This window comes from Erinaceus europaeus, chromosome 19 (genome assembly GCF_950295315.1).
Source record: "Erinaceus europaeus chromosome 19, mEriEur2.1, whole genome shotgun sequence".
Lineage (NCBI taxonomy): Eukaryota > Metazoa > Chordata > Mammalia > Eulipotyphla > Erinaceidae > Erinaceus > Erinaceus europaeus.
In genome coordinates this window covers 66,866,049-66,880,115 of record NC_080180.1, presented here as the reverse complement: position 1 = coordinate 66,880,115, position 14,067 = coordinate 66,866,049, and the positions used below count along the sequence as shown (strand labels likewise).

General features: G+C 58.2%; 1 protein-coding gene across 2 annotated transcripts in view; it reads right to left on the bottom strand.

Annotated features, from left to right (window-relative positions):
• The window catches only part of SCLT1 (sodium channel and clathrin linker 1), a 243,932-nt gene that overhangs the window by 213,711 nt on the left and 16,154 nt on the right, over positions 1–14,067 (bottom strand). For both annotated transcript variants that reach the window (XR_009546408.1, XM_016188178.2), the window contains exons 8-13: positions 13,600–13,665; positions 11,739–11,809; positions 9,827–9,917; positions 9,090–9,181; positions 2,203–2,380; positions 420–518 (exon numbers count right to left, since the gene is read on the bottom strand). Coding sequence is in view for 1 of the 2 variants with exons in the window: in XM_016188178.2 (XP_016043664.1) it covers positions 420–518; positions 2,203–2,380; positions 9,090–9,181; positions 9,827–9,917; positions 11,739–11,809; positions 13,600–13,665 (597 nt within the window). In the remaining variant the exon portion in view is untranslated. The remainder of the gene's footprint in view (positions 1–419; positions 519–2,202; positions 2,381–9,089; positions 9,182–9,826; positions 9,918–11,738; positions 11,810–13,599; positions 13,666–14,067) is intronic.

Below are 14,067 nucleotides of genomic sequence, written 5' to 3'. Positions count from 1 at the left end.
TGTGCTACCATCCAGCTCCCTCTTTTCTTTTTCTAAGAGTTTTTATACCTTGATTTGACAGGATAGACAGAGGGAAGTGGTATAGAGAGGAAGGAACAAAGAGAGACTCCTGCAGCCCTGCTTCAACACCTGTGAAGCTCTGTGCTATGTGTGCTTAAACCGCTTTGCTACCGCACAGCCCCTAATTTATTATTATTATTATTATTAGATAGAGACAGAAAGAAATTGAGAGGGGAAGGTAGAGAGGGAGAGAGACAGAGAGACACCTGCAGCCCTGCTTCACCACTCACAAAGCTTTCCCTCTGCAGGTGGGGACCGGGGGCTTGAACCCGGGTCCTTGTGCTCTGTAGTGTGTGCACTCAACCAGGTGCGCCACCACCCGGCCTCCTGAATTTTAAATATCATAAAAACCCCCTTACTTCCTTTCTGGTCCTGACGGCAGCGTCCTGGACCACGCGAGACAGCGTTTCTTTCATTCTCTCCATCTCCTCTTCCTTTTGCTTCTCTTCAAGCAGAGCCTTCAAAAGACAACCGTTTGGCACGAGACTTCACAGCTTCCCGGACACGGGACACAGCCAGTGAGCGTGGTCTTAAAGCAAAGAGCTTCTCCCTACCTGTGTCGGCAGGTCCGTGCCCCTCCCGCTCCATCCCCTCCAGCAGCGGCTCGAAATGCTCCTGTACGAGCCTGCGGGTCCCACCTGACAGACCCTCTCCGAGCGCCAGTGCTGTGGGCAGTCACACCTCTGCTTCCCCGGGGAGGGAAGGCCGCCGCCAGGGTCCACACCCCCACCGCCCTCTCCTCACTCGGCACCAGGAGCCCCGGACAAGGTGCTGCAGGGCAAGGCTCTCCCCGCCCCTCAGCCGCACGTCCGCCCTTGTCCTCCTGCTGTGGCACGGCTGCCAAGCTGCCCAGTCGGGGAGGCTCCTTCTTCCTATTCTGAAGCTCAGACACCACCTCACACTCCTCCTCCTTCCTGCTCTCCAGCTGCAGGTAGCCAGGAGTTCCGCACCCCGACTGTGCCTGTGCCCCCAACACCTTTGGGGGCCTGAGAATCCTGCCTCAGTGGGACCCAGTTGCCCTGTCCCCACCTGCTAAGCAGCACTGTGCTCAGATCCCACTGCATGCCATGCACACGCAGCCCCGCCTCTCCGCCATGCACACGCAGCCCAGCCCTCACCCATGCACACGCAGCCCCGCCTCTCCGCCATGCACACGCAGCCCAGCCCTCACCCATGCACACGCAGCCCCGCCTCTCCACCATGCACACGCAGCCCCGCCTCTCCCCCATGCACATGCAGTCCTGCCCTCACCCATGCACACGCAGCCCTGCCTCTCCTCCATGCACACGCAACCCCACCTCTCCCCCATGCACACGCAGCCCTGCCCTCACCCATGCACACGCAGCCCCGCCTCTCCACCATGCACACGCAGCCCTGCCCTCACCCATGCACACGCAGCCCCGCCCCTCCTCCATGCACACCCAGCCCTGCCCTCCCCCATGCACATGCAGCCCCACCTCTCCTTCATGCACACCTAGCCCTGCCCTCCCCATGCACACGCAGCCCTGCCCTCCCCCATGCACACGCAGCCCTGCCCCTCCCCCATGCACACCCAGCCCCTCCCCTCCCCCATGCACACACAGCCCCTCCCCTCCCCCATGCACATGCAGCCCTGCCCCTCCCCTATGCACACGCAGCCCCACCCTGGTTTATGGTGCAGGGGGGGCTGAACCTGGGACTTTCAGAGCCTCAGGCAGGAGTCTCCTTGCATGACCACTAGGCTATCTCCCACCCCTGCTGTATTGTTTGTAAAGTGGTTTGACAGCCTTTTCCTACTAAACAGGCCAGCAGCTGAGGAAGGTAGCTCTTCTGATGTCAGGACATTGTGGAAGGCAGTGAGTGGTGGGTGTCATAGAAACCCAACAGCTAAGGCCTGGCCAGAGCACCGGCCAATCCTGGAGCAAGCACATGGGGGCCCTCTAGCACAGGGCAACGCACAAGGGAAGCCCCCCGACCATCCTGGAAAGGCCCGAGACCCTGCTGCGTCAGCCCCAGGGAGAAGTAAGTGATGGGCCAGCACCTCCCTCCCTCCGTCTCCCTCCCCCCCCCCCCCCACAGCCTGTCTTCAGTGACCCTGGGCTCAGAGGGGCCGGGGCTCCTTCTGCGGCTGGACGGGTGAGACCCGTGCTCACTTGCTCTTACCTGGTGTTTCTGAAGGTGGGCTTCCTCCAGGAGCTGCATGCTATTCCTGGCCTGCACGATGGCCTCGAACTTCTCGCCTTCTAACTCCTGGCACTTTGCTTGCAAGTCTGCTGTCTGCTTCTCCAAATGTGTCTTTTCTGCTTTTAGTTGGTTGGCTTCTTGGATCTCCACCCGGAGTCTAAACAGGAACAGCCACACTGCAGGTCACCCACACTCACGCCGGGGCAAGCGTTCCCCAGCCATGCGCTGTCCCGATCCGCTCCCGGTCTGCAACAGGCCCCGGTTCCGGCCTCGGGCGGGGCTGAGGCAGGTGAGCAGACGGCTGAAGCTCTCACGGCCTGGCCGTTGGTGCATCACACACATCGTCCAGCGACACACCCTCAGGAGTGCGGGCCCTCTGTCCCCACTCCTACCTGTGTGGCCCACAGTGACTGCCTCTGTCTGCACGCCCTCCCTGCTCACGGCCACACAGCCGACAGCACACACCTAGCTGTCACAGGGCTGTGAAGAGCAGCTCCTGCTTCTTAAAGAGGTTTCCACCCCAGTGTAGACATCTTGTGGAGACACCTCCTTGACTCTCCTCTTCATGTTCTGGGCCTGTCTTTATCAAAAGGCCAACTTACTTTGACTGTGTAAGTGTCCCTTGAATATTCACATGCTAGTCCCAGTGTGTCATGACCTGCGGACTCTCCCCTCCCCCAGTGTGTCCTGACCTGCAGACATTCCCCTCCCCCAGTGTGTCCTGACCTGTGGACACTCCCCTCCCCCAGTCTCCTGACCTGCAGACTCTCCCCTCCCCCAGTGTGTCCTGACCTGCAGACTCTCCCCTCCCCCAGTGTCCTGACCTGCAGACTCTCCCCTCCCCCAGTGTGTCCTGACCTGCAGACTCTCCCCTCCCCCAGTGTCCTGACCTGCGGACTCTCCCCTCCCCCAGTGTCCTGACCTGCGGACATTCTCCTCCCCCAGTGTGTCCTGACCTGCAGACTCTCCCCTCCCCCAGTGTGTCCTGACCTGCAGACTCTCCCCTCCCCTAGTGTCCTGACCTGCGGACTCTCCCCTCCCCCAGTGTGTCCTGACCTGCAGACTCTCCCCTCCCCCAGTGTCCTGACCTGCAGACTCTCCCCTCCCCCAGTGTGTCCTGACCTGCGGACATTCCCCTCCCCCAGTGTGTCCTGACCTGCAGACTCTCCCCTCCCCCAGTGTGTCCTGACCTGCGGACTCTCCCCTCCCCCAGTGTCCTGACCTGCGGACTCTCCCCTCCCCCAGTGTCCTGACCTGCGGACTCTCCCCTCCCCCAGTGTCCTGACCTGCGGACTCTCCCCTCCCCCAGTGTGTCCTGACCTGCGGACTCTCCCCTCCCCCAGTGTCCTGACCTGCGGACTCTCCCCTCCCCCAGTGTCCTGACCTGCAGACTCTCCCCTCCCCCAGTGTCCTGACCTGCAGACTCTCCCCTCCCCCAGTGTCCTGACCTGCAGACTCTCCCCTCCCCCAGTGTGTCCTGACCTGCAGACTCTCCCCTCCCCCAGTGTCCTGACCTGCAGACATTCCCCTCCCCCAGTGTGTCCTGACCTACGGACTCTCCCCTCCCCCAGTGTCCTGACCCGCGGACATTCCCTTCCCCCAGTGTGTCCTGACCTGCGGACACTCCCCTCCCCCAGTCTCCTGACCTGCAGACTCTCCCCTCCCCCAGTGTCCTGACCTGCGGACTCTCCCCTCCCCCAGTGTGTCCTGACCTGCAGACTCTCCCCTCCCCCAGTGTCCTGACCTGCAGACATTCCCCTCCCCCAGTGTGTCCTGACCTACGGACTCTCCCCTCCCCCAGTGTCCTGACCTGCAGACATTCCCCTCCCCCAGTGTGTCCTGACCTACGGACTCTCCCCTCCCCCAGTGTCCTGACCCGCGGACATTCCCTTCCCCCAGTGTGTCCTGACCTGCGGACACTCCCCTCCCCCAGTCTCCTGACCTGCAGACTCTCCCCTCCCCCAGTGTCCTGACCTGCAGACTCTCCCCTCCCCCAGTGTCCTGACCTGCAGACTCTCCCCTCCCCCAGTGTCCTGACCTGCAGACATTCCCCTCCCCCAGTGTGTCCTGACCTACGGACTCTCCCCTCCCCCAGTGTCCTGACCTGCGGACTCTCCCCTCCCCCAGTGTCCTGACCTGCGGACTCTCCCCTCCCCCAGTGTCCTGACCTGCAGACACTCCCCTCCCCCAGTGTCCTGACCTGCGGACTCTCCCCTCCCCCAGTGTGTCCTGACCTGCGGACTCTCCCCTCCCCCAGTGTGTCCTGACCTGCAGACTCTCCCCTCCCCCAGTGTCCTGACCTGCAGACTCTCCCCTCCCCCAGTGTGTCCTGACCTGCAGACATTCCCCTCCCCCAGTGTGTCCTGATCTGCAGACTCTCCCTTCCCCCAGTGTCCTGACCTGCGGACATTCCCCTCCCCCAGTGTGTCCTGACCTGCAGACTCTCCCCTCCCCCAGTGTCCTGACCTGCGGACTCTCCCCTCCCCCAGTGTCCTGACCTGCGGACTCTCCCCTCCCCCAGTGTCCTGACCTGCGGACTCTCACCTCCCCCAGTGTCCTGACCTGCGGACTCTCCCCTCCCCCAGTGTGTCCCGACCTGCGGACTCTCCCCTCCCCCAGTGTCCTGACCTGCAGACTCTCCCCTCCCCCAGTGTCCTGACCTGCGGACTCTCCCCTCCCCCAGTGTCCTGACCTGCGGACTCTCCCCTCCCCCAGTGTCCTGACCTGCGGACTCTCCCCTCCCCCAGTGTCCTGACCTGCGGACTCTCCCCTCCCCCAGTGTCCTGACCTGCGGACTCTCCCCTCCCCCAGTGTCCTGACCTGCAGACACTCCCCTCCCCCAGTGTCCTGACCTGCAGACTCTCCCCTCCCCCAGTGTCCTGACCTGCAGACTCTCCCCTCCCCCAGTGTGTCCTGACCTGCAGACTCTCCCCTCCCCCAGTGTCCTGACCTGCAGACATTCCCCTCCCCCAGTGTGTCCTGACCTACGGACTCTCCCCTCCCCCAGTGTCCTGACCCGCGGACATTCCCTTCCCCCAGTGTGTCCTGACCTGCGGACACTCCCCTCCCCCAGTCTCCTGACCTGCAGACTCTCCCCTCCCCCAGTGTCCTGACCTGCGGACTCTCCCCTCCCCCAGTGTCCTGACCTGCAGACTCTCCCCTCCCCCAGTGTCCTGACCTGCAGACATTCCCCTCCCCCAGTGTGTCCTGACCTACGGACTCTCCCCTCCCCCAGTGTCCTGACCTGCAGACATTCCCCTCCCCCAGTGTGTCCTGACCTACGGACTCTCCCCTCCCCCAGTGTCCTGACCCGCGGACATTCCCTTCCCCCAGTGTGTCCTGACCTGCGGACACTCCCCTCCCCCAGTCTCCTGACCTGCAGACTCTCCCCTCCCCCAGTGTCCTGACCTGCAGACTCTCCCCTCCCCCAGTGTCCTGACCTGCAGACATTCCCCTCCCCCAGTGTGTCCTGACCTACGGACTCTCCCCTCCCCCAGTGTCCTGACCTGCGGACTCTCCCCTCCCCCAGTGTCCTGACCTGCGGACTCTCCCCTCCCCCAGTGTCCTGACCTGCAGACACTCCCCTCCCCCAGTGTCCTGACCTGCGGACTCTCCCCTCCCCCAGTGTGTCCTGACCTGCGGACTCTCCCCTCCCCCAGTGTGTCCTGACCTGCAGACTCTCCCCTCCCCCAGTGTCCTGACCTGCAGACTCTCCCCTCCCCCAGTGTGTCCTGACCTGCAGACATTCCCCTCCCCCAGTGTGTCCTGATCTGCAGACTCTCCCTTCCCCCAGTGTCCTGACCTGCGGACATTCCCCTCCCCCAGTGTGTCCTGACCTGCAGACTCTCCCCTCCCCCAGTGTCCTGACCTGCGGACTCTCCCCTCCCCCAGTGTCCTGACCTGCGGACTCTCCCCTCCCCCAGTGTCCTGACCTGCGGACTCTCACCTCCCCCAGTGTCCTGACCTGCGGACTCTCCCCTCCCCCAGTGTGTCCCGACCTGCGGACTCTCCCCTCCCCCAGTGTCCTGACCTGCAGACTCTCCCCTCCCCCAGTGTGTCCTGACCTGCAGACTCTCCCCTCCCCCAGTGTCCTGACCTGCGGACTCTCCCCTCCCCCAGTGTCCTGACCTGCGGACATTCCCCTCCCCCAGTGTGTCCTGATCTGCGGACATTCCCCTCCCCCAGTGTGTCCTGACCTGCAGACTCTCCCCTCCCCCAGTGTCCTGACCTGCAGACTCTCCCCTCCCCCAGTGTGTCCTGACCTGCGGACTCTCCCCTCCCCCAGTGTCCTGACCTGCAGACTCTCCCCTCCCCCAGTGTGTCCTGACCTGCGGACTCTCCCCTCCCCCAGTGTCCTGACCTGCAGACTCTCCCCAAGGTACTTCCTGCTGCTGTGGCCTCATAGACTTTTTAAGGATCACACAGGAAAAGCACCGTCTTCAGTAAAGTTAAAATGTCTTTAACTCCTGGGATTTGTTTTGATACTGACCTTCCTTCATCCTCAGACTGTTACTGTGACTAGATTTCTTCACAGGATTTCTGTGGTTTTTTTTGAAAACCCCTCCATCTTTGGCCCCTCTGGAATCTATTTCCAAATGTGCCTCCAGGGGCAGTCTGACTGCTCCTAGGTGGTGGGCAATAATCTCTGGGTAACTGACGGGTTGGCGTGACTGGTCAGTGAGAGAGAGCGTGTCAGCCTGCATCTGCAGCCTGCGAGCACCGCAGCTCAGGTTCGGGGTCTGTTTCCCACGGGTCTGCTTTGCGCCCAAATACTTTCGCTGGCAGAGTGGCTCTTAGAATGTTCTGGTAAGACACGCATCCCCCTGTTATTTTGGGGTGTTTCTTCTTTCTGGGTAATGGGATGAGAAGCCCCTGTCCCCCCTCGTCCTCCCCGGCGCAGAGACCGTGCTCACTTCCCTCCAGTGGGTGCGGGGCTGCCGGGTCTGCTTGGTCCCGGTGAGCCCAGTCAGCTCTGCCCGTGTTAACGCTCTGAGCTGGCGGCAGTAGCCGCCAAGTGACTGAAGCCGAAAATGCGGATCAACAAGGATGCCTGCAGCTCTGAGACTGGGGGGCTGGAGAAGCGGGGTGACCCCGGGGCGACAGGACCAGCTGTGCTCCACCCCAGAGACGTGGTGGCTGGAAGCGGCACCCACCACTGCACTTCCCTGCCCTTCCCTTCCCGAGGCCTGCCCTCTGTGCACCCTGGGCTGTGTTCGGGCTCATTTGGTCCCGTCTCTCCCCAGACGGCGCCGTTCTCCAGTCACGATTCTGGTTACCGACCTCGCGTGGTATTTTGTCTGGGCTGCTGACATCCCCCTGAAGTTCTACACTGAAAGCCAACCCTGGAGCAGACACAGGAGCCTGGCCGTCAAGCGGGTTATTATTATTTTAAATGCTTGTCTTTCCCCTCACTTATTTATTTTATATTTATTTTGGGTAGAGACAGGAAAATTGACAGGCAAGGGGAGAGGCCCTGCAGCCCTGCTTCATCACGCCTGAAGCTTTGCCCCTGCAGGTAGGACCATGGGCTTGAACTCGGGTCCCTGCTCATGGTGACCTGTGGACTCGGTCAGGTACGCCACCCACCGTGCAGACCGGGTTTTAGTCCTGTTTCAAAGCATGCTGGACTGGGCTGGCCCAGCTCGTGGGGGGAGGCACCTGCTTTGCCATGTGCACAGGCGGGTCTGGTCAGGCCCACAGCACAGCGGGGGACGCTTTGGTACTGCTGTCTGCCCCCCTTCCTTCTGTCTGGCCAGACCCCCCCCCCTCCCTCCTGTCCTCCCTTTTAACAGCGTTGTAAAAGGGCACTGCGGTCTCTGGGTTTACGGAGACTGACTCCACCCTCCGGTGTGAGCTGCAGAAGCACAGGGCACAGGAAGTGAGACCAGGTGGCGGCCAGGATCAGGACAGTGGAAATAAAGGGAAAAGAAGGAAGAGCCTGGGGGCGGGCGGGAGCGCAGCGGGTTAAGCGCAGGTGGCACAAAGCACGAGGACCGGCATAAGGATCCCGGTTCGAACCCCAGCTCCCCACCTGCAGGGGAGTCCCTTCACAGGCGGTGAAGCAGGTCTGCAGGTGTCTGTCTGTCTCTCCCCCTCTCTTGTCTTCCCCTCCTCTCTCCATTTCTCTCTGTCCTATCCAACAACGGCAACAACAATAATAACTACAACAATAAAACAACAAGGGCAACAGAAGGGGGAAAATGGCCTCCAGGAGCAGTGGATTCATGGTGCAGGCACAGAGCCCCCAGCAGTAACCCTGGAGGCAAGAAAAGAAAAAGGAGGAGGAAGAGCCACACTAGCTGCTGCACAGTGTGATGTCGCTCAGCTGTGACACGCGTCAACACACAGCAGACTGTCTGGTCTTCTGTCAGATAAATGATCGAGTACGTTCTCAGATATGCTCAACCTCTGAATCTGAGTCAATACATAGACAGCGTCGGGTAAAACGAGGTTTAAGTCTGTCGCCACAGTTTCTAAGTCCAGCACTCGGAGATTCTTTGTGCAGCCCCGGAGGTGGGCAGCGGCAGGGACCTGGACTTACAAGCACGGGCCCCAAGTCCCACCCCAGTACCCCTAGTATTACGTGCAGAATGAGATTCTTGCTTGAGCGCACATGTCACAGAGCACAAGGACCGGAGTTCAAGCACTTGGTCCCCACATGCAGGGAGGAAGCTTCACCAGTGATGAAGCAGGGCTGCAGGTCTCTCTCTCTCTCTCTCTCTCCCCCTCCCCTCTATCTCTTTCCCTCTCCATTTCTCCCTGTCTCTACCCAGTGAATAATAATAAAAATATTAGGAAAAAAAGAGTGATTCTTCTGAAATAAATAAAATAAAAAAGAAAATGCATGTCTGAGCGCGTGCACTCACCTGGCCTCCAGCTGTCGGAGAGTGGTCTGCAGCTGCTGCAGTCGCCGGTCCGACGCTTCCTCTCTCCCTTGGGCAGATGCCACATCCTCCTCCTGGGAGATCCGGAAACCAGAAGCCCATTTAGAGTCCGAGAACAGTCAGCGTGTCACACGGCATAAGGAGACCGGCCACGCCAGAGTCCTCTTCCCCTCGAATCTCAGTGGAAGTTTCAAGCGGCCAGGGGCGCTGGGAAGTAACCCGCTGCACCCTGATAGGTTTCTAGACCGGGACTAGTAACCATTTTATTTTATTTTTTAAAAATTTATTTATTTTTTTAAAAGATTTTATTTATTTATGAGAAAGAGAAGAGGAGAGAGAGAAAGAACCAGACATCACTCTGGTACATGTGCTGCCGGGGACTGAACTCGTGCTTGAGAACCCAATGCTTTATCCACTGCGCCACCTCCCGGACCACATAGTAACCATTTTAATAAACAAACAAAATGCAGCATCAGACACCCCTCCGGACACCGGTGACCATCGCCTGCCTGCCTGCCTGTCACACTGACCTGCTGAGGGTAACTGGGACAGCTTTGCTGACTCAGAGTAATGTGTGTGGCGCGGAGGGCTAGTTTCCAAGTTCTGATTCGGCTTCTTCATTTCCCTGCCATGACTGCTCGCCCTCAGGTGGCCCCTCGCACCTCACTGGGAACGCGGGGTAACCCCCAGCCCCGGCCACCGTCCAGCTGGCGACATACCATTCTCTTCATCTGCCCTTGAAGGTCTCCGGCCGCCGTGGTCAACTCCTCCACTTTGGCCGCCGCAGCTCTCAGCTCCAGCTTGGCCTGCCTGAGACAGAAAACGCGGGAGCTGCTTCCAGGGCGAGGCGCAGACCTGCCGGAGCCAGCATTCTGCCTGCGTGCTCTTAATAGGTACACTAATCTTTCTACTTTTCTTAAATGTCCATGAGAGAAAGAAAGCAAATTTATTTAATCAAAAACTGATGAAAGCAGTAAGTAAGAATATTAAAAATATATTTATATTTATTTTCCCTCTTTTAATATTTATTTATTCCCTTTTGTTGCCCTTGTTGTTTTATCACTATAATTACTGTTGTTGTTATTGATGTCGTCGTTGTTGGGTAGGACAGAGAGAAATGCAGAGAGGAGGGGAAGACAGCGAGGGGAGAGAAAGACAGACACCTGCAGACCTGCTTCACCGCTTATGAAGCGACTCCCCGGCAGGCGGGGAGCCGGGGGCTCGAACCAGGATCCTTACGCTGGTCCTTGTGCTTTGCGTCATGTGCGCTTAACCCGCTGCGCTACCGCCTGGCTTCCTAAAATATATTTTAAATGTCATCTATCCATCTGTAAGGGGGAAGCTTCACAAATGGTAAAGCAGGGCTGCAGGCGTCTCTCTGTCTCTCTCCCCCTGTGTCTCCTCTCCCTTTTCAAGTTCTCTCTGTCCTATAACTAAAAGAAAAAAAAAAGGCTGCTGGGAACTGTGGGTTCACTGTGCAGGCACTGAGCCCCTGCAGTGACCCTGGTAGCAAGAAAAAAAATCAAAAGATTAAGTAGCATCTAAGATTTGCGAAATAATAAACGCTTCTCTTCAAGACACATTATTCTGGGGCAACAGCCAGCGGTGGAAACAGCGGCAGTGAGGTTCACGTAGTCAGCAGCACCTCCCGCGGCAGTCACGGGGCGGGGCACTGAGGGGTGCTGCCATGGGTGCGTCGCGAGGGGCGGCTGGCGGCTTCCCTGCGACACCTGCTAGGGCAGGGGCACCCCGACACACGCTGCTGAGCCCTCCCCCTCCCCCTCGGCCACAGCCCCCAGCCCCGGGCCCCACCCTCCGGGGCTCCTGTGAATGCGCCTCCAGCATGGGAACCCCGTCTGGGGCCTCTGGGAAGCCCAAAGGAAGGCTCAGGGGACGAGGTGTCCCCAACAACGGGGCGGCTGTCTTATTTACTTATTATTTATTTACTGCCTCCAGGGTGATCACGGGCTCAGTGCCAGCACTACGAATCTACCGCTCCCGACTGCCATTTTTTTTTTTCATGCTATTGGGCAGGACAGAGAGAAACTAAGAGAGGAGGGGAGACAGAGAGGGGGAGAGACAGAGAGACGCCTGTTCACACTTGTGAAGTTCCCTGCTGCAGGTGGGGAGCAGGGGCTCGAACCCGCCCAGGTCCTTGCGCACAGTAGCGCTGTGTCGTGGCGTTCTAGAGGAGGAACTGGGCTCCCCGTGCGGGCGCCTTCTGACTCCCAGTCAGTCCTGAGTCCAGATCCTCCGACCCCAAAGACCAGGTGAGCAGGACGCTCTGACGGGATGATCTGACTCTCAGGCAGAAGTTGAAAAACAACATCAGAAAAGAAAACAGAAGTAGGACCTGAACTGGAATTGGCATACCGCACCCAAGTCAAAGACTCTGGGGTGGGTGGGTGGGTGGGGAGAATACAGGTCCAGGAAGGATTCAGAGGACCTAGTGGGGGTTGTATTGTTATGTGGGAATCTGGGGAATGTTGTGCATGTGCAAACTATTGTACTTACTGTTGAATGTAAAACATTAATTCCCCAATAAAAAAGAAAAAACAATTAAAAAGAGAAAAAACAAAGAAAGGAGAAGACGGCCCCACGTGGACTGGAGGCAGCGGTTTCTGAAAATACCTCAGCTGCTTTCGGAGCTGCTCGATCTCCACACTCTGCTCGCTCACTGCTCTCACGTAGTGCTGGTTGGTCTGCAGGCGAGAAGGGCAGGAAGTCAGCGCTCAGTCCTGTCAAACCGCCGCCCGCACACCAACAACAGTCACAGGAGACGGAGCCGGCCGGGCTTTCCTGAGGATGAAGCAGGCCCCTGGCGCCTCCTGTGCCCTTCCTGCTCTGTGGGGCTTCCGCTCTGAGAACGGGAGAGCAAGCGAAGCAGGTCTGTCTCTGGGACAGGCGCCGCCTGGGGGCGAACTCGGGACCCCATGCCCACGAGCCCTCTCAGGTGACAGCCACACGACACTTCCCACATCTTGCCACGTTTCTCCCCTTCTTTCTTCCTCCCTCCCTCCCTTCGTTCCTTCCTTTCTTTCTTTCTTGGATGGAGACAGCCAGAAATCGAGAAGGGAGAGGGAGACATACAGGGAGAGAGAGACAGACACCTGCAGCCCTGCTTCACCACTTGTAAAGCTTTCCCCCTGCAGGTGGGGACCGGGGGCTCGAACCTGGGTCCTTGTGCACTGGGACATGTGCGCTCAACCAGGTGTGCCACCACTCAGCCCAATTTTTAGTCTAATATTTTATTCTGAGAACTCACCACTTTTATTGTACCTGTGGTTCATTATCTGTAGTTTCTGTCTGAATTCAGGAGTTTTTGTGCCTCAGAAACGTGTAGTAATTCTTTCTCCCTGACCTCTCTGACAGAGTGAATCTGAGTGATCTGTAATAAATCAGGGGCTGTCTCGGAAAGCCAAGATTGCACAGTCGCCACAGCTCGAGGCCCCGCACTGAAAGAGTCAATATTGTGGAACCAGGCTCAGCTGCCACTGCAACTAGAAATGTGACTTCCTGATCCCAGAAATAATTCGTCATTTTGTCCTAGAGCATTTTAATACTATTTTTAAGAACTCTGTGAACCATAAAATGAAAAGTATTTCAGTGACCAGCAATTACAAACTTAACATAAGTAAAACGGGCATTTAATGACTGTTACACAGTTAAAGGAGAAAACTTCTTAAGAGCAGAATAAAAGTAGAGAACTTATGTCTGAGAGCACAGCTCTGTGCTTCAACAAAGACATTCTTAGTGCCAACAAGAGTTAGCAGAATAATGGAACTCGGGAACTCGTCATATAAAGGTAAGAGGGGAAGTGGCGGGGCCGTGATCCCACGGTGCAGTGACAGCTCAGCCTTCCTTGCTCAACAAGGACACAGAAGAAAAGGACAGAGAGAAAGGAAGAGGGAGGAAGGGAGGGAGGGAGGGAGGGAGGGGCAGACTTGGGGAAGCCGGTTATAGCCACTAACTAGTTAAAGGGAAATTCGGGTGTGCTAGTTAGTCTTGGTGGCCAACTAGCTCAAGGCCCTTACTGTCCCATTATTTTTAAGGAAGTGACCTCTTAGCTTGTGGACACTGGTCTGACTTTATCACTATTCTTTCTGACTGCGGCAGCGCAGAGCTCCCCTGATGCCCCCGGCCACAGGGCAGAGGGAGCAGCAGCTCACTGTCCAGGGAGCTGGTGGCCACCAGCCTCACTGCCCTGAGCAGCCCTTCTGGGACTCGCTGGTCCAGATCAGGCTCAGGAGGGCCGACAGGGAGCCTGGGCATCTGCAGACGAGGGAAGACACGCTCACGGCAGATGCCAGCTCTCTGTGTCCAGAAGCCACGAGCCCGTCACACTGCTGAGCGGGAGGAGGACACGGAGCGGAAGGACAGAGAGAGAGCTGGCCCACTAGGGCCTGGGTGCGTGCGCTGACTCACGTCCACGTGCCTGCCCGTACTCTGACAGTGGCGTTTCCGATCACGCGAGATGTGTGAGTTCACTCACCATTTCTATGTTCTCGTTAGTCAGGTGAAGGCGCTTGGTCAGCTGCTGAAAACTGGTCAGCTGGTTCTGCAGAAGCGAACGGGAAGGGGAGACAAAGCAACTTGTCTTCAAACCATATTTAGAACTAAACAAAATTGGGAATCGGGCGGCAGCACAGCGGGTTAAGTGCACGTGGCGCAAAGAGCAAGGATTGGCGTAAGGATCCCGGTTCGAGTCCCCAGCTCTCCACCTGCGGGCGGGTGTGTGTGTGTGTGTGTGACTTCACAGGCGGTGAAGCAGGTCTGCAGGTGTCTCTTTCTCTCCTCTTTCGATTTCTCTCTGTCCTATCCAACAACAACAACAGCTATGACAACAATAACAACTACAACAAGTGCAACAACAAGGGCAACAAAATGGGACACATAGCCTCTGGGAGCAGTGGATTCGTAGTGCAGGCACCGAGCCCCAGCGATAACCCTGGAGGCAAAA